Below are 18,822 nucleotides of genomic sequence, written 5' to 3'. Positions count from 1 at the left end.
TTTCTCAGTCACAGTGGCTTGACACACACTTCATATTCAGTGTAGCAGAGACTTATTTCACCCGTAATGTAATGTAGTGTTTTATGTGACATCTTGCTTTGTTATTGTTCATACACATGTTTTAACTAATGGTACATCTACATTGTGCTGTTCTATGGTATATGCATTGTATCATTGCAAACCTTTAACTTATACGTATAGTTATCTGCTGCTTTTCATGATAAGAAATGGCCTGGTATTTAAACGTGTATGTGAGTATTAATTTCCCTCTTAGCCTGTTGCTAGATTTAGGTCCATCTCCATCTTCTGAGTAAGTAATGTTCTGATGAGGCCAGAGCAACGACACCAAATATATCAACTCTGTACACACACTATTCACATAATAATTATGTAAATGGGATGTTTAATATTGATTAATACATTGCATATTAATTTGAGAAAAATAGAAGCAAACTGTTGTTCAGTAACACATGTTTGTAATGCTTATGAATTAGTAGCTTTTCTTTATGCTGTCTTTATAATGCTCTTAAAAAGTGTGCTATCCAAAAGCCAGGTGCAAACTGTTTTGCAGACCTTATGGTTCAGTATGAAAATAAGATGAACCGGACCTGGACACACAGCTGGTTTGCAGCTTTTTCATCTTGTTGGTGAATTGAATTCCCACGCTACTGCTGCAGCTTTGTAGACTTTGCAGACTCAATAGTATGACATAATACAGTGTTTGGGAAAAACTTATTTTTTCCCAAAATCCGCTGTCAAGGCCAATATTTTACTGGCTCAGAAACTAAGGTGAAAAAGAGGACAAAGGAAGGAAGTCTGCCAGTTTAATGGAAAGGTGGAGGAAAAAAGTCTCAGCCATTTAGAGGCGATAGCTTGGCTTTCATAAATAAATCAATCAGAAACTCAACTGGGTAAAAGTTGTCTTGGTTAGATCTTTTCAGTTTAGCAGCATGGTTCAGTTAACGTTGTTTTCGTCTTGCTAGCTTTTTATGGTGTTAGTCTTGGGACCTTTTTAAATGCAAAGCCTTTCTTATGATACTCGGAGAGGAAAAGACAAAACCGAGGCTGCTTTTCATGAGCTCTCAGGATCCTGAAGGTACGGCATCAGAGCGTAATGTGAGATTGTTAACATTCCTCATTGTGGGACACTTCCTAGAATACTATAAATTCAGACAGACACACATTCACTCACAGGTTTACAGATTCTCCTGCAGACAAACAAAGTGTTTATGGATGTAAGTTGACGCGTCACACAGACACACATTTTGAGCCTAGCCTGCCTTGATTACTTCGAGGGGAACTCCTGGACTTTGTAAAGAGATACTTTTTTTGTAATTCCTAAATGAATTCCCAAACTATCAAGGGGCTTGAAGAAAGCAAATCCCCAGCCCTAGGCCCTCGAGCGCAGAGCTGAGCCGGCCTGCCGTGTAGAGGAGGGATAAATCAGACGCAAAGCAGAGAGAGAAAATAAGAACTAGACAGTAAGAGGGAGTGAGAAGGGAGAATAACACTTTAAAAAAAAATCCTCCCTAATTTTCCACATGGATGGAGGCTTAAAGTACTTTTCAATGCAGAGCAGCTGTCTCAGATTTCACTTAAGCATTTCAACACAAAATCCTCCCTGAGCTGTGTCCTGCCATTTTCTAAGATATTAACTTTGATTCAAGAAAGTCTTTTATTCTAACACAGAATACACAAAACCCATTTTTTTTTGCATCTGCTACACAAACAAATCCAAAGTAAGAGGTTACAAGTTGAGTTATGCTGGTTAGTTTCTTTTTCATACAGAGGAAGGTATAGATACAGTAACTTGCTCTCACTGGCAGAATAACAAAGGTGAAAATGAGGAGGATATTAGGGTACTTGTTAGGTAACTTCTTTTTGTCTTACCTTTGAACCAGGAGAGCCAGGGAAGCCTGGAGCTCCAGAGGGGCCGACGGGGCCCTACAGAGAGGGGAAGACAGTCTGTCAGCTCAGCTATTAATAACTGACACATCCAGGTGTAGAGCTGTAGAGACTGATGTGAAGCTTGTGTGTAGAGAGGTGGGGATGGAGTTCATACACAGTATTTCTTAGTAAATCTCAAATGAAATGATGCAAGTGAATTAAATGAGACTAAGAATGACACTTACTGGGGGTCCAGCAGGACCCGACAAGCCATCATTTCCACGTGCTCCCTGAAATAAACAATATATTATCAGTATATGGTATCAACACTTTTCTTTTATTCATTCATTTTACACAAACTATTTAAATCAGGAAACTGGTACAGGGGAGTAAAAGATTACGACGTTGAGCTTAACTAAGAATATGCTGCATAACTCTGCAGTAGACACTAATAAAGCAAAGTGAAGCATCTAATCCATCTGGTTTTATAGATAAAAACACGACACTCACAGCAACTCCACTGGGTCCAGGACGACCTCTCTCACCAGGCAAACCACGAGGTCCCTGTGTAGGTGAGGGCAGAAGATAACTTGTATCAGTTCACCATTATAACAGAGACTGGATTTGCACATATTTGTGATGTCCAGAATTACACACCATCGGTCCATTAGCGCCATTATCTCCGGGAGCACCGGACTCTCCCTAAAGAGAGGAAGAGATGCTTGGTTGTGAGTAAGGCAGGGCAACCTTAAATAAAGGCAGTCTATTAGTCATCTTAGCAACAACTACTTTTCCTGTAATCTTCCTGAAATCAATACAAAATGATCCCATACTGTTCATCTACTTTACTCTGGTCAACACATATAAACATACAGAGAAGCTGTGGCTTAATTAACTGGAAAACATGCAAATATTAAAATCTCACCTTGGACCCAAGAGCTCCAGTCTCTCCCTTTGAACCATCAAGACCTAGATAACCCTAAAAGAAAGAGCAGAGAGACGGTTAAGGAAACGAGAAACAACCACCTTAGTGTCCTTGAAATCATGAATAGTCGACCAACACACTCACTCTGTGTCCCTTGATGCCGGGCAGGCCAGGAGTTCCTGGGAATCCACGAGCTCCCTACGATGCAAGAGGAGAGATGATGCAGGAGATTAACAAACAGATTTGTTATTTTACACTTTTGAGTTGAAATCATTAACTTTTCCAACTTCCCACCAAACTTGTTCATCAGCAACTAACATAAAAAAATCTGCGAAGAAGTCAACAAGTACTAGCCAATCAGAGGCAGAGTAGGGCAGGTCTTCATGTTATAAGGGTGGCCGGAAAAATCAATACAAATATGGTAAACAACAGGCCACCCTATAGGTTATGAATGCCAGCTTAAGGTTGCCTACTCCTGCAGTAGAGGGGAAAAAGATGAAGCTTAAAGTATAAAATAATGTTGCTAACAAGATTTGTCTACAAAAATGTATAATCAATGTAAAGTGACTATAAGTACATCATTTGTTTAAGTTGAATATGTTGTTCTGAAGTAACAGTGTCACTATAACATATGCTATTAGAGTAAAAATAAATGTTCAGCTAAAAGTTTAGCAGTTTCCCCAAATCAGGCTGGTTGTAGATCACAGAGAGACAAACAATAAGACCTTAAAGTAAGTGAGACTCGTCCTTACCAACATGCTCAGTGCTTTAAAAGCAGTCAGTATGAATCAACAGGCTGAGAAATCTCACCTGAGGTCCAGCAGGTCCACGGTCACCTGATTTGCCAGACTTGCCAGCCTCACCCTAAAACAGAGGAAAAATTTATTGTGAACATTTTAATTTTAAAATGTGAATGTATATTCATGAGTTTCATACAAGTGTTTCTTTTAGAGATGCAATAAGGTACTGTATATTTAATGTAGTTGATGTGATGGAGAGAGTGAGTGCTCCTAGTGGACGCAATGTGACATGTCATGTCTGCTGCTACCATGTGGCTAAATGTAGGAATTACATATATGATGTCTATGATCCCTGTGTCAGGTAATCTGTCAATTAGATGTTGAACAAATGAAGAAATGAAAAAAAGGATAAGCTGTTCTGATAATGGAATGGAACATAAGCTTCAATAAAAGATCCGTCCATTGTTTCTTTGTCTGACTGATACAGTCTGGTTATCAACATAATAATTCAATGAATATGGTAAAGGATTAAATGTATGACATTGGAGATTATGTCTCATCGTTCCTATATTAGTTTAACAGAATTGAAAAGTCAATGGACCGGTAATAAAGTGATTCAACAATATATACAGTACAATGTAAAGTACATTTAATCCTGTATTTTCTATGTTGAAAATAACAGTTAGATACAAAATCAGTAAGATCATATTATTTAGTTGTAACAATACAACATGAAGGACTAAAAGAGACCAAGAACATACATTCATAATGGAGACACTGTTATTTGTACTCTATGCCAGTATCCTTAAAAACGAATGAATACAAATATGTTTTCATATATATATTATGGGTCAAAGGTCAGGTATGAGAAATTAATACTAATTCAACTACAGTATATAAACATGACAGTATTTCTGTAGCGGGAGTCAGAAAAGGCCACAAGACCATTTATGTCTCCATCTTTTTGGTCAAATTTGAGGACTTTCAGCAGAAACATTGATATTTTACAGAATACAACCACAGCAGATGATATGAGGAGTCATTAAATAAACGTCACTATGTATCAGCTTGGTCAGAGTTCCTGTTTGTTGGTAATATATTAACAGTTTTATAAAGTTGTGACAGACACACTCACATCATCTCCAGGTTTTCCAGAAGGTCCGGTGGGGCCACGGGGACCCATGGGGCCCTATTAGGTAAGAGAAGACAAGCAGAGGTGAGACACAAGTTCCCATTCATAACCAACAGAGGGCAACATCACATAGTTCAGACTCATAATTCTTAGCATGTGGGGAAAACACATGCTCTCTCTTTACAAACAGCCCTGAGTTACACTCATTGACACTAGCTGACAATAATACTATTTATCATAAACAGCAGTTTTGTCTGACATTAATTTAAATTATATTATCTGGCTGATGTGAATTACAATGACATTTGTGATTCTGATTAATGTGAGCCTGTGTTCGTATAAAAGCATATCAAACTAATGATATTCAGAGACAATAATGACAATATAAAGATTTTTAATGAAATCAGAATCAGCAGGAGTTATAGGCAAGATTAAGCCAAAAGATTGGAACAAATACTTTCATATCCTCATATCCTCGGCCAAAATCCTTAGTACATCGTTCAGATGTGTGTCTATTTCCATCTAAATCACTTTTCTCTCTCTGTTTCTTTGTGCAAAATATCATTTTTTTTTAAGCACTAATGTTGAATAACACACTGGCCTGCGACAGCATAAATGAGGTTACAACCAGATTCAGCTAATTCAAAACATCTTGTTACTAATTTTCCGCTCTTGTGATTTCCCAAAAGCCAAAATGATTCCTGGTCTTCACAAACACGTGTGTGACCCATCTGCAACTGTCAAGTTATTTTCTGGAAGGAAGCATGATTTTAATCACAGATAATGATCATAATACAGAGGCTGCATATCTGAACCCCACAGGAGCAGATTAACACAGCAGTGGGGAGACTCCGTCTGTATTGTCTAATAACTGAGGAAACGGGTCGGACAGGGGAGAGGGTACAGTAGGATTTCTAGGGGGGATATGGGTCCAGAAAACTAAAAGTAGGACTTGTAAGAAGAACAGAAAAGGCAAACTAAATATAAGGCGATTGGTCTTCTGTGTTAGAGTTATTTGAGGGGTAAGGCATTATCTGAAAGAGCAGGAGAGGTGCAACACACCCTGGAAGCTGTCAGTGAGAAGATGGAGAATCATGGGAAATCTGCAGATCTGCTGAGGGCCAGAGAGCTAGTTAAGGCGTCACGCATGAGCATTGCAAGCATTGACTGAAGAGAGTTGTAAATGTTGAAATTGAAGGAGCTGGCTGGTCAAATAGAGGAGGATGTAGAAGTAAGTGGTGAGCAGTGAAAGGTTAGAACGTGTTTGAAGACTTTATGGAAATGTTATTTAGCTGTAGTGAGGTAGCAGCGACTGAAGTTTCCACGTGAAGAACAAAAGAAAAGACGAAGATAAAAAAAGGAGAGGAGGTTTGTAAGTTTTATAGAACAAGTATTTATAATAAACCATGTAGTGAGGACTGGGAGGACTCGGTACTCTGTAGGATACTTACGGACTGTCCGGGCTCTCCAGCCTCTCCTGGGTTGCCTTGGAAACCTTGTGGGCCCTGGGATGTAGAAAGAAGAGAGAGGCTGTTTGATGAGAGTGAAACTTTTACATGCAGTGTCTGAGAGGAACAACATTATTACTGTGAATGCACTAGAATCTATTTATCAGTTAGCAGATAGACAGAACATTGTTCACCAACTATTCTGACCATTTAAACACCATTTGAAGTAGCTTTTAAATTAGAAATATCAAAGAATTCATTCCAGCTTTTAAAAAAAGATTTTCTGCTGGTTTAATTCATCGTCTGTAATAGTCAATTGAATATGTTTTGACTTTCCTACTGTACTTTGGAATTACCCAAGTTTTTGAAGACTAAGCGATCAATTGATGATCAATAAAAAAGCCTAAAGAAAATCTGATAATGTTAAGAGTTAGTAGCGGCAATAAATGATACTTGAAATGACAACAGGTATATAAAGTATATAATACATATTGGTTACTGTATGTGGTAAATCTGTTTAATTTGTTGCGCATCTTAATTTACAGCCTAAAATGAGAAGTTTGTGAAATTGCAAAACAAATGCATTCAACAATATCGAGTTAATATGCAGAGTAAAAACGACATCAACAATTATCAATCTGCAGCTTCACTAAATTATACTACATCCGTACAAATGTCACGGCATCTCTTTTTGAGAAAGTCTAAAAGCAGTCAAGTGTCCAAAGAGAAAATCTCTCTCTCCAGATGTGGGTTCAGGGGGATGAAACCATCAAGTTGTGGCACGTCAGATGGCATTGCCTACAACTTAATAGCTTTACTCAGGAGGGCTGGGAGGGCTACAGCTAGATTTCGGTGCAGGCAAGAGCAGAAGAAGGCAAGGTGTAAGCCCAGTAGGCTCTGTGAAATGTAAATTGTCAGGTGTCGAGGAAAAAGCCCCCCAGTCTGCAGCTGTGAGACTTAAGTATTCTCGCTGGGTGTGAACATTTTTCTCTAACAGCCTGTGGTATGCACAACCTTGTCGGAGTGTGCAAAGGGACTGGTCATTTTGGGGTCATTATTGCTGTTGAAGACACTCGGGGGAAGTAGACAATGTGGCTTTTGTACGCGGCAGCAAGCACATTACTATTATGAGATTCAGCCTGGCCTGTCTGTGGTTGTACACAGGATCTAGTCTGCAGGTGCCTGCGGCTTGTGTGCTGTCTGGGGCGTACAGGAGGTACTTACAGGTGATCCGCTGGGGCCAGGTGGTCCTCTGGGACCCATCGGGCCCTGAGGGAGAGAAAAGAGACAAAGGACACAACGTCAGGCTCACGACATTCAATCACATCCTTCAGAAATACTGTTTGACTACACAAAGACATACAACACCAGTGCCAATTCTGAGAACTTGAATTCTGTCAAAAGCTATAAAAACAATATGACCTGCTTTGCCCGGAAGCTACACAAAAATGTAACGGCTCCACTTGTCAAATCCATAAATCGTTTGAAATTCCTCAGCTGCATTTAGACTTTCTCTCACTCTCCATCTCTTTCTTTTTTCTGTCAACGGCCCCTTCTTCTTCTCTCAGCTCTTTTTCCCACCTGTTGCGTGTATCTATAGTTCAAAGGTCACCAGTGCTGGTGCTCTACAGGAGGATTTGAACTCTATATGACTTCTTACACTTTGACATTGAATGTAAAACAACATCAAACGGAACTGTTGCATCAATGTTTCATGTGTAAATGTTAGATTTCAAGCATTAAAAAGGAGATGAGATCTCTTTAACTAACTTCTCTCTGAATGAACCTAATCTCACACACGCTAAAGTAATTTATATTTCAACTTCATGCATCGCTGCCCAACAAGAGAAAATCACATTCTGTGGAGGTGATGAGCCAGATATCCATAGCTTCTTCTTCCCCGTCTGCCTTAAGTAATAGAATAGATCAGATTGTAGGAGTTGGTGTCAATAAAGATTCACAACATTTTAAGTTTCTCAGTGAAAAAACAGCTTGAGATTGCTTGTGACAGCTTTTCCTCTTGGATAAAAACATATTCCTTTCAATAGGCTTGCTTTTATGAACCCACAATTTAGCATCATAGTTTTACTGAACAAATCAAGGATGGCAGCCAAATCAAATGTCACGGCACGGCTCAGTGGTCCCCAGAAACTAATGAAAGTCGCCTTATAGTGGGTGTGGGAAGCCTTTAACCAGCGAGTAGAAACTTATAAATGGGGCTCTATATCTTCTGGACTTTTTGAATGTGTGTTTAAGAGACACAATTATTTGTGTGTGTGCATACATTTCAGTTGGTGCGTTGTTGGGGTGTTGGAGTTGATATGAGGAGGTGTGTAAGGGGTTATAAGCCTGACTGGTTCTAAGCCAAAGTATACATGAGCTGGCTTCAAAAGGACCAAGTATTGTGGAGAGCTCTCAGACAGTCCGTAGGAGTGAAGCCACAAAAACTGCTGCTAGCTGTTGGGATCTGATCAATCCCTCCTCTCTCTCTTGGCTTCTCAAACCTCTGCTGGGCTGAGACTCTGCCCAGCTGCTCTGCGGCTCTCTAAACCCAAATAGCTTCCAGTGTGCTCCTCGCTCCATCTCGGGCAAGCTGCCATGCCAAACAGCAGGGATTTTTCATGGGCTTGAAATATAATGATGCTTAATGGCTGTTTCCTCAATTTATAGAATGACTCTTCTGTACTCCATGTGAGGTGTTTCTTTTCCTTCAGGACCCAGATCTCGGTGTTGTCTTCTCTCCAACACTGTGGAGCTTAATCATTAACAAAGGAGGGGAAAAAACATGGCCGATGCTACAAATCGCTGTGGTTTATCTTGGAACGGCTTCCTCTCATCCTTAATGATTTTAAATCCTCCATGAGTATCTCCTCTCCGGGAGAAGAGAACGATGATGACGATGATGATGATGTCCATTTAGTAGTTTTCATATTTTATAACCATGCGAAGATTCTCTGGTTCATGTAAGGAAGTTGTTTGGGTTCCTCCAGAAAGGTATAAGCGCGGGAGTTTCCATCAAAGATGCTTGCCAGTACAGATCTTCACCTGGGATTTTCAGGTGGAAAGTCTCCTTGCTCCTAACACCTCCAAGATTGTAGCATCCAGGCAGATACATAAGCAGCCGACTGTAAAAACTCTACAATAACATGGAAGTGGCAGCAGGTCTCATCATCGCTCTCTCACCATTGGTCCTTGCATCACACCCATCTGTGCGCCGCCAGATTTCTCGTCAAAACCACCAGCCATCTGAGCAGCAAAGTTCTGGAAAAGGCAAAATAAAAGACAGGTTGTTCATGTGCCTTTTATATATATTCATGACATCTCAGTGAAGTTAAGACTTTAAGGTCACACTGACTGCAGGGTAAAGCAGCCAGTTGGAATATATGGAAGGCCAAGACAAAATGAAGAAGGATGCTGTGTCATGTTGGCAGGAGAGCGTCTAATATAACGTGAGCAGCAGAGCTTATTATGTGAATCCTGAGGAGAGACAGAGGGCATGTGAACAGTAGTCATCTCTCTCTCTTTCACAAAGAGTCTCCTTGTTTCCCTCCCCCCAAAAAGCTCCTTCCCCTCCCCTCCCCTCCCAAAGTCTACCATACTGCCTCCTGCCCTTCTACCTCCCCTCCCCTCAATCCACCTCCTCCCCATTTTTCTCCTACAAAGAATGAGAGGCATTCGATCTAGTCTCTCTCTCTCTGCATCTACTCGCTGTTGTCTTTCTGCCTCTTCCCAATGTCAGAAATGTCCCACATCTTTTGTGCTCTTGGATTCTTTCCTTGCTGCACGTTCCCATTCTCTCTGCTTTTTCCACCCAGTTCAAATGAACCCGTTCTTGGCCTTGGATCAGTGTTCAACCTGTCAGCTCCCATGTATGCAGTGTATGCTAACCCACCCCTATTTGTCATGGGATACTCACTCCACCAAGGCCAGGGGGTCCATTAGGTCCTGGAGGTCCGGGGGGGCCGGGGTTTCCGGGGGTGCCAGGCTCACCATCTCTGCCACGAGGACCAAGGCTTCCCTGAAAAAGATAGATACTATTAAAATAAATCCATGACTCTTGCCAAATGATCAATCTGATGTATGGTGGTTTTACTTTAAAAGATTATCAAAATAGCTGTTGATTCATTTTCTGTCAAGTCATTTACTGATTAATCTACAATCTAGCACTTGAATGGCTCTTACTGATAGCACTTTGTAGTTTAACTTTATTGAAGAAATTGTACTTGCTTGATTCTTGTTGTTCTGAGTTTGGACTCATGGTTTAATGCACTTATTGTAAGTCGCTTTGGATAAAAGTGTCAGCTAAATGACATGTAATGTAATATTTTTCTATGTGCAATGTGATTTTTGACAATTAAGAACACACATTTGATATGAAATGCAGATGAAAGTCATATCATTGAGTAAACATTCATCCAGTTTAGTTGTAAACTCATTATTATATTTACTTTAAACACACAAAGTAAAATACCACTAACTTTCTAAGCATTCATGAGTGCAGGAAAGTGTTAAATAATAATCGGTACAAGTAACCATTGATTAATTTCAGGCCTTTGTGCCAATATTTGAACTGACTAGCACTTTCATTACACAGTTTCTGTTTCTGGCAGACAACACACGACTCGACTACTTTTTTCAGAAGCTTAATGCTCAGTTGAACCTTCTCCAAACGGCACTGCTGGTGTGGCCAACAGAGAGTTCTGCTTTTTGAACTGAACCAAACCAGATATTTAAAGGTAAAACAAAGAGCTTTAATACTCACACCATCAAGATACAAAGGTTACATGTCGAGCATGCTGATGATTTATCAGACCAAATCAGACTACCTGGCATACCTCTGAGCATGTTTTGACAAATGCAAGCGGATCCCGAGCAAAGAATGTGCTAAAAGGCTGCTTAACCTCTGCTAACCAAAGAGTCAACTCGCTTTGTGCTTAAATCAAAAAGATGAGTACAAGAGATAAACTCCTCTCCTGCAGCCATTATTACATCCAAGTGTTGTTACGTTAATGCAATGATCAAAGCCTGGCGTTGTGCGGCCGGAGACCTCAGAGAGAAGCAGTGATTTACATTATGAGTCTCTGACAGTCCCACATTTGTTAAACAACCCAGACGTCAGTAGACCGCCCCGCCTAATGGAAACGACACATGACTAGTTAGACTGAGCGTCTCAATGAAAGGCTACCATTCTGCAGACCTGCAAGCTGTAGCAGAGACCCCATCCACCCTCCTTACCCCCTAAAGACCTTAAGCTATCAGATTCAATAGGACCTACTGTACTTCTGAAAAGAGCAGCTTGTGGGTCTACTTTTTGGTGTAAAAATGACATGACGGGGGTGTGAATTTTTTTTCCCTTTTCAAACTGACCGTCTCTCCCTTGTCTCCTCTCGATCCACGGGGTCCTTGCTCTCCTGGTGGGCCCTGGTGAACGGGAGACAGTCTGTAACTTCAGACGTTATCTCATGTACATCTGAGGTGCAGAATCAGCTGTGAACTCTGCTGCTGTTATGTCAGATCAGAGTCCCTGTCATTGCAACTGGCAAATAAATACAATTCCAATATGGATACTTTCAATACAGTATGTTTTAAATGATCTCTACAAATTGTAAAAGCTTGGTGTATAAATGCAGAACTTGGTGGATACCATTGGGCCACCTGGTCCTCTTGGTCCCACAACCTGGTCAAGCAAAGGATAGAAAAAAGAGAAGAGAAAACTGTCAGAAAATCCTTGAGGTCATGTAATTGTAGCATATGAAGACTTGTTGCAGTGCACTATATTAGGCCCACCTCTAAAGCTTACATTCACCAGATGTATTTGCACATGTGACGTTTAGATCACTTTAGATGTATTTGCACACGTGACGTTTAGATCACTTTGCACACGGAGGGGAAACATTATCTTTCTTCCATCAGAGCAAGCTGGTTAATTGCTAATCTCTTCGGGCAAAGCATTATAAGAAACATACAATAAACAATGCCTTGTATTCCCTCTGGAGGGCTAAAGCCTTTCCAGGTGCAGCACTGCAGCCGCAGGGAGTTTACTTTTTTTCTCCGCTGGCCTTTGGGGTTCTTTATGGAGGATCGTATGGAGGCCTTATTGTGCTTGGCTGTCTTCCTGACGACTGGGCAACAGACCTCCCTCATCTCTCTTTTATTCAACCTAGTTATACTTTCTATTCCCTTCATTTGACAGCTTTCAGAACAAATTACTTTGCAGATTCTAATTGAGCAAATCATTATTTATAAAATATGATGCACTGGTGTAGATTAAACTGCCATACAGAACTTGAAATAGTTAAAATTCACAGTAAGATTTAATACATACATGAACGGATTAGTATTCTAGCATTATATTGCTACTTTTTACCTAAGTAAAGGATCTGAATACTTCCTCCACCAGTGATTACCAATAAGGGGTTGTGTCATGAAAGTAATCTCTATTTCAGACATGAAACTCCGAACAATTCAACAATTCACAAAAGAACATTCTTAGGTGAGAATGGTGAGTTGTATTATATAGTGTTGTGTGGTGTCAACTTACATCGGTAATGTCTCCGGGTTCACCTTTCTGACCCTGATGTTGAACAGATAAATCATAAAAACAGCAATTAGGATTAGAATTACAAAACGATTTCTTCCACATATTTTATAACCGTGGCCACAAGAAACTATTTAAAAAGCACATCTGAAATTTTAAGGAAACTGGTCAATGGAAAAATGTTGATAATAAGTATCCCCGACAGTATCCTTAGATACATAAATATGGCACACGGTGTTGAGGAGGAAATAACTATTATCCATCTGTCAAAGCTCTTCCACATCAAAGTCTCATGTAAATCCATAAACTACAGGGAAGTCCTGCAGCACTGATGTGAGTCTGGGAGAGATACACATTTAATTGCAGGTGCTGGCAAGCTTCCTTTTGCACACACACACACACACACACACACACACACACACACACACACACAAACACACACGCATACACACACACACCAGACACACATACACACATATATAGCATCATGATCACACAGACATATCTACACGCACACACACAGCATCTTAATATCCTTTAGGGTCTCACCTTGCCTCCAGGTGCTCCTGTTAAGTGGTCAAGTGGGTCAGAGGGAAAAAAGCAGATCACAGTTAGCTAATGGATTACACAATCCATGAAGGTCACACAAAACCCAGGAAGTCTACAAGCGCTGATAACCAATGTACTTTCTTAAATTAAACTACATAATGACCACCACCAAATCATATTTGTGGCACCCGAAGAGCCCATCAGGATTGAAAAAGTGTTGGTTGAATGACCATCTTAAGAGCTTGAAGCAGAAGCAAAACAGAAAAAGGGAAAGGTAGGAAGCAAAATAATTGTAATGCCAATTTTAGATAATTCAATCTGATGGAGGCCATCACTGATTTTTTGTTTTCATATTTCAAAGCATTCTAATAAGCATTGTTAAGTAGCAATATAGATAAATCATGAAAATAGTTTTCGACAAAACTCTATTTTCATTTTTTTTATCAAAAGAATCAAACTTCTCAAAAGTTAATTCAAGTGGCCGTATAGGATATTTGCCTCCATAAATTAAACTATAATCTAGTCTAATCTAAAATGTAATGTATATCCAAAACTATCAAGTCACAAAATAAGTAAGCAAGATTGTGAATCTGACAGATGTGATTCCACAGATGTGACAGTGATTCCACTGATGATGTTTTGATCATCAGTGGAATCAACACATTTTGGTCAATACAAAAAAAGTATTGAGGTTCAATAGCCAGCCCTATTTTAAGGTAGTTAACTTATAATTATGCTGTACATGTTACACACTTCTTACTAATCACTTAATGTTGCCTTTAATGAAAGATAAGTATTTTATAAAGCATTTTAATCAACAAGCATGCATTGCAGACAGTGACACTTCTGATTTCACGTATGCTCCCCAACTGGCTGTGTTTGTATGTCCAAAGCTGACCTCTCAGGAGAAAATGGCCGTTTTAAATGTGGTGAATAGCTCCTTCCAAAAGTCTCAGTAGAGTGTCACAGTTTTTCTTGCCATTGGATCTGTAGACATCCTCAGAAAGGATATAGAGAAGAAATGTGAGGCCGCGTCTGCTTGACTGAGGTATTTCCTTAATGACTCCCACATGTTTTCATAATATTCATGGAGAGAGTATTCAAAGAAGATGGAGCCAAGGTGAGCTGGCTATGGAAAAACGTTGAGGTAGCATTTCACTGAAATCTGGTCAGATGTGTCACTGTTGTCTTTTATTTCTCATCATTTGTTTGCTTTGGGGATAGAAAACTGTATTAAAATCAAAGGTTTAAATATAGTATTGGTCCTAATCCAGTAAGTTAATGGTCAACCTTTGATTAATACCAAATACCCCATGTTTCATTTTCTCCCCAGAATAAACAACATGATCTTGTCGAGTAATTTATTTATGAGAGGTGTAAGATAAATAAATTACGACCAATGGGTGGAGCGTGGTCAGCTGCGCAGACAGGGCAACACTCTCCAAATGGGATTTCAGGTTTGGGGCAGTCTTTTAGCTCCTCGCAGACAATTTCATCACACAGGACGGTTCCAGTGTCACACACGCAGATGCGACAAGGCTCTGGTTTCCACACGTCCTTGTCGCTATAGCGCTGTCCATCTTGTAAACAGCGACTAACATCCTCCTCTGTGCGTGAGGTCATAGAGAGGGACACACAGAGGCCAGGGCAGGTAGATGGTGGGAGGAAAAAGGATATTATGCATCAGGTATGAAATGCAGTCACTGCAATGTGTTACTCATAAACAACAACTAGCATATTTACTGTTACTCATAAAATGTTGTAAAGATATAAAGCAAAGTAAATTCTGTTTTGTTTAGGTGGTAAACACATGCACTGCATCCACAGGTACCTCAAAGTGTGAATATAAGAAGAAAATAAATAATGAATCAAAAAACATATTCTTCTTGAAAATAATGACATTTTACATTTCATTGAGCTTGATCTGTGATCATTTACTTTGATCATGTATGGCACAACTATTAATGACTAAATTCAAAAAATTAACAACATTTTTACACTTAAACAAATATTCTGGGGTGTCACAGTCTCCATTAGGGCTTCAACTAAGAAAGATTTCTGCCAATTGTATTGATATCGATTAATCGACAAATCATTTTGTCTATAAAATGTCAGAGTATATTGTGAAAAATGCCTTTTAAAAATCTCATAGCTCAAGATATATTTAAGTTGTTTAGCAGTCCAAATCCCAAAGATATTTAGTTTATAAGCATCATATCGTCACATTTCATTTATAAGCAAAAGCTTTTGCTTATATATGACTTAATACTTAATACTTTTTAAAAATAGTTTCTGAATTCTTATTCGTCGAAAGACTAATAGATTAATTGACTAATCGTTGCATCTCTTGTCATCATAAACCGCAACTTCCCCGGTTCAAGTCCAGCTGTTAACCCCTTGTTACATGTCACCCCCTCTCTTCCTGGTCTACTACACACTACTACTATTGGTTAAAGGCAAAACTAAAAATCATCCCAAAAGCCATCTTAAAGAAGCAATAATCTCTTGTCCCGTCATTCCATTCATCAATAACCAATACGGAGACAAGTTATTGAATCCACAAACAAGTAACCTCTCAAACAGTCACTGGGTGGCAGTGTAACATCACAGAATCACATCTGAGTAAGACCTGCAGGAAACCTCCAGTAACTTCACTGGAGCTGAAGACCATGTGCCTGAATTCCTCCACAAGTTAAATATTGGGCGAGTTTACATCGCGGGAGACACCCTAAACAGACTTTTCATTCAGTAAATAAATCATGTTTAGATTATTCAGACCACAGCTTGGCAAAGAGAACACAGCTGAATTTGATAGAGGCTGGGCATGTTTCAATACAGGTACTGTACTTGCTCTAAATGACACCACTCATGAAAATGTTAGAATGGATTCAGTAATTAGCCATATCCCAGTTCATTTTTCCAGTCTGACAGCTTCCTAAAAAGTCAACAGAAGGCCAAATAGTTGCTCAAAGAAATGCTCTGATTGTAGCCTCTGAACCTGCACTGAGGGGTGAAAGTGGTCGACCCACCAAAAGAAAAGCCTCAAGGTTCGGACTGCCGTGTGAGAGGAGAAGGAGCAAGTACAGTAGCTATATTTACCTTTGAGGTAACCTGATGGACCTCAGCAGCAATGAATGAGGTCTTTCTGGAAAGGGACAGGGTGGGCAATTCACAAACTATTGCCTTGTATAAACACGGGGCACACTTTAAACCCCATCTGGAAGCCAAAGCTGTGTCAGATGCCAATTCAAACACACCAGAGAAAAAAAAAGAAGGTCATCCTGCATGCACATACCTTGCAGGTTTGACATCAACAGGCCCGGATGCACTGTCAAAAGACTGCACCTGTCCTTTCATTGGCTCACAAATATGAAAGATTCTCCTGATATTTGGGGACAAGGGCTCCTCTGTATACTGCAGAGTTGAGAGAAAGCTGGCTTTTCGTCACTGAGGATAATTTGTAAGTCTCCTCTCCCATGTGTTGGCAGCCATACTGTTTTCCAGGGGAGTAAAATGAACAATGAAAATAGTAAAGTGAACCCAGGTGTACTTCGAGGACAGTAGAGTCCACTGTGTTTTCACTGTATTTAGTAATGTTCAGGCCCTCGACCTCTTCTCCTCTCACCTGATTAGCTTCATGTGCTCCTCGCCTCCATGAGGGACTCAGTCAGTAGCCACGAAACTGATGGTTAAAGAACCCCGGTCCCCTCTGAGTGACTTGGGGCCATTGAGCCTGCTGTGCTCAGGTCACAATCAGACCTCTTTACCACTTCAGTTACATTTCTGTCTCCAGTTGACACAGAGGAAAGAATGACATTATATCTAGGGGACTATACCTCTGAAAGGGTAACCTGAGACTTGCAATTGCTTTGAGTATTTTCCCCCTTTTCTTCTTGGAAAATACACCTTTGCATTTTTTTAAAAGTCCTTTTTTTCCCCAATCACCTATCTCTTGCACCATGGCTCTGATTCTCCCTGGGCTGACTGTCACAGTTTATGGGTAATCTTTTATGCAGATGGCAATCCTGAAATCACATGGAACATTATTTCTGGCTCCCATCTGCTGGCATACCTTTGAGCTCAAATGTCCCTTGAGGATGCTGAAATCAATACTGATGAGGAATTATCCCATTTCAGTTGTATTCAAATAACTGCAGAGACAGTAGAACGTCTGCAGGTATGAAGACTGCTATATGGGTTACTGGATTCTGAATAGAGAAAATATTTAAGTAATTGCTTATAAAAAAACCTTTTTAGGGAAATGTGGGTTATTAGTCTACCTTTCCGCCCCAACAAGCCAGGATTCGCCTGGATACCCTCTGACAGCAATGGAATGTGAACACTTTTCTCACCAAAGGCCCTTGAGCCTGACCACCTTTCACTTTTTGCCCACCCCCTCCCCTCCTCGCCCTCTAAATTAAGTGAATCTGCAGCTAAAACGAGAGCCCGTCAAGGCCTCTAAAGCACCCACAGGTGTCTGGCAGCTTAACCTGAGAAAGGAGGGGGAGGTAGGATAAGTAATTTGGCTCCACTGTAGGGGATTCAAATCGGAATATTTATGATTTGAAGTCTAACCTTCAACAATAATGAATAACTACTGTAACAACGAATTAACGTTAATACAAAATGACTCCAAAGAAATAAGAAAACTAACGTCTCCTGCCCAGTGCGCGTTATTTTGCGTAAACTTGCCACATCTCTCCATCCATTACATAACTTACTTAACTACGCACGTCCACAACTCATCTATTTTAAGTGGAGTCGCACCTGCAGCTACAATAAGATCAGCACACGTAGTAGACAGAAAGTCCACAACTATCAGCAATCAAAATACTTTGCAACAGAGTCTCCAAACAATCAGAAACCTTTGTGCGTAAAAGGTGCGAGGGAAACGCCAAATCTCTCAACAAGCAGCAACACAAGCACTGCACTATTAAAAGCGCAGGTGCTGCACTTAAAGATGAACCTGTTGTAAAAGAAAATGCACTTTATGACAACTTGAGCTTTTCTTCATAGCTGTTTGAGAGAAATAAAACGATCACTTACGGTCGTCCTCTTGACATCTTACAACGGCTAATAGACACACTTGGGTTGCTACAAGTAGCAGTACAGTCCTCGAATCCATAAAGCTGAACATGTCTAAATATTAGACATGCAGTGCCCACGAGGGAGAAAGGAAAGTGCCAAGATATCGGAGTTCTTCTCGCAGTATTTAGTGTATGTGTCCCCAGTTACAAAACCGAAACATTCGACATTGACAGTTCCCAAAAACCAATGAGGGAATCCAGCGGCAGGACCTGGACCTGCAGAAGAAATTCAGCACCGACCGCTTCGGGCCAGACGCTGTAGTTTTATGTCCCCGTTGCCTTCAATGAATCTTCGTATATTCCCAAATATCAGTCCAGCCCCTTACCCCCTGTCGGGCTGAAACCTGAGCGCCGTTTCCCTCCCATTCTGTCTCCCAGGTTGCATTATTCCAGTCTCAGACCACTCCTTTCTCCACGTGCTGCTACTGAACCCCAAAAAAGTCTGAAACTTTCCCCGTAACCTTGGTGCCGCCCCCCTTTCTCCACTGCCTTGTTCATCCAAAGCAGGTCAGACTC

At 40.4% G+C, this 18,822-nt stretch overlaps 1 protein-coding gene across 2 annotated transcripts in view; it reads right to left on the bottom strand.

Annotated features, from left to right (window-relative positions):
* Positions 1-18,540, bottom strand: part of col2a1b (collagen, type II, alpha 1b) — a 42,563-nt gene extending 24,023 nt beyond the window's left edge. Inside the window, exons 1-18 of one of the 2 annotated variants that reach the window (XM_034533805.1) lie at positions 18,266-18,540; positions 14,617-14,826; positions 13,220-13,236; positions 12,674-12,706; positions 11,777-11,809; positions 11,500-11,553; positions 10,049-10,150; positions 9,316-9,393; positions 7,357-7,401; positions 6,136-6,189; positions 4,688-4,741; positions 3,623-3,676; positions 2,957-3,010; positions 2,813-2,866; positions 2,545-2,589; positions 2,398-2,451; positions 2,133-2,177; positions 1,891-1,944 (exon numbers count right to left, since the gene is read on the bottom strand). In XM_034533805.1, the coding sequence (XP_034389696.1) occupies positions 1,891-1,944; positions 2,133-2,177; positions 2,398-2,451; positions 2,545-2,589; positions 2,813-2,866; positions 2,957-3,010; positions 3,623-3,676; positions 4,688-4,741; positions 6,136-6,189; positions 7,357-7,401; positions 9,316-9,393; positions 10,049-10,150; positions 11,500-11,553; positions 11,777-11,809; positions 12,674-12,706; positions 13,220-13,236; positions 14,617-14,826; positions 18,266-18,356 (1,131 nt within the window). In that variant the 5' untranslated portion in view covers positions 18,357-18,540. The remainder of the gene's footprint in view (positions 1-1,890; positions 1,945-2,132; positions 2,178-2,397; positions 2,452-2,544; positions 2,590-2,812; positions 2,867-2,956; positions 3,011-3,622; positions 3,677-4,687; positions 4,742-6,135; positions 6,190-7,356; positions 7,402-9,315; positions 9,394-10,048; positions 10,151-11,499; positions 11,554-11,776; positions 11,810-12,673; positions 12,707-13,219; positions 13,237-14,616; positions 14,827-18,265) is intronic. The other variant, XM_034533806.1, reaches the window with a different exon arrangement.
* Positions 18,541-18,822: the final 282 nt, after the last annotated feature.

The sequence above is a fragment of the Cyclopterus lumpus genome, chromosome 5, assembly GCF_009769545.1.
Source record: "Cyclopterus lumpus isolate fCycLum1 chromosome 5, fCycLum1.pri, whole genome shotgun sequence".
Taxonomy (NCBI): Eukaryota; Metazoa; Chordata; class Actinopteri; order Perciformes; family Cyclopteridae; genus Cyclopterus; species Cyclopterus lumpus.
Note: the sequence above shows the minus strand (reverse complement) of the source record. Positions and strands in the feature narration are given on the sequence as shown.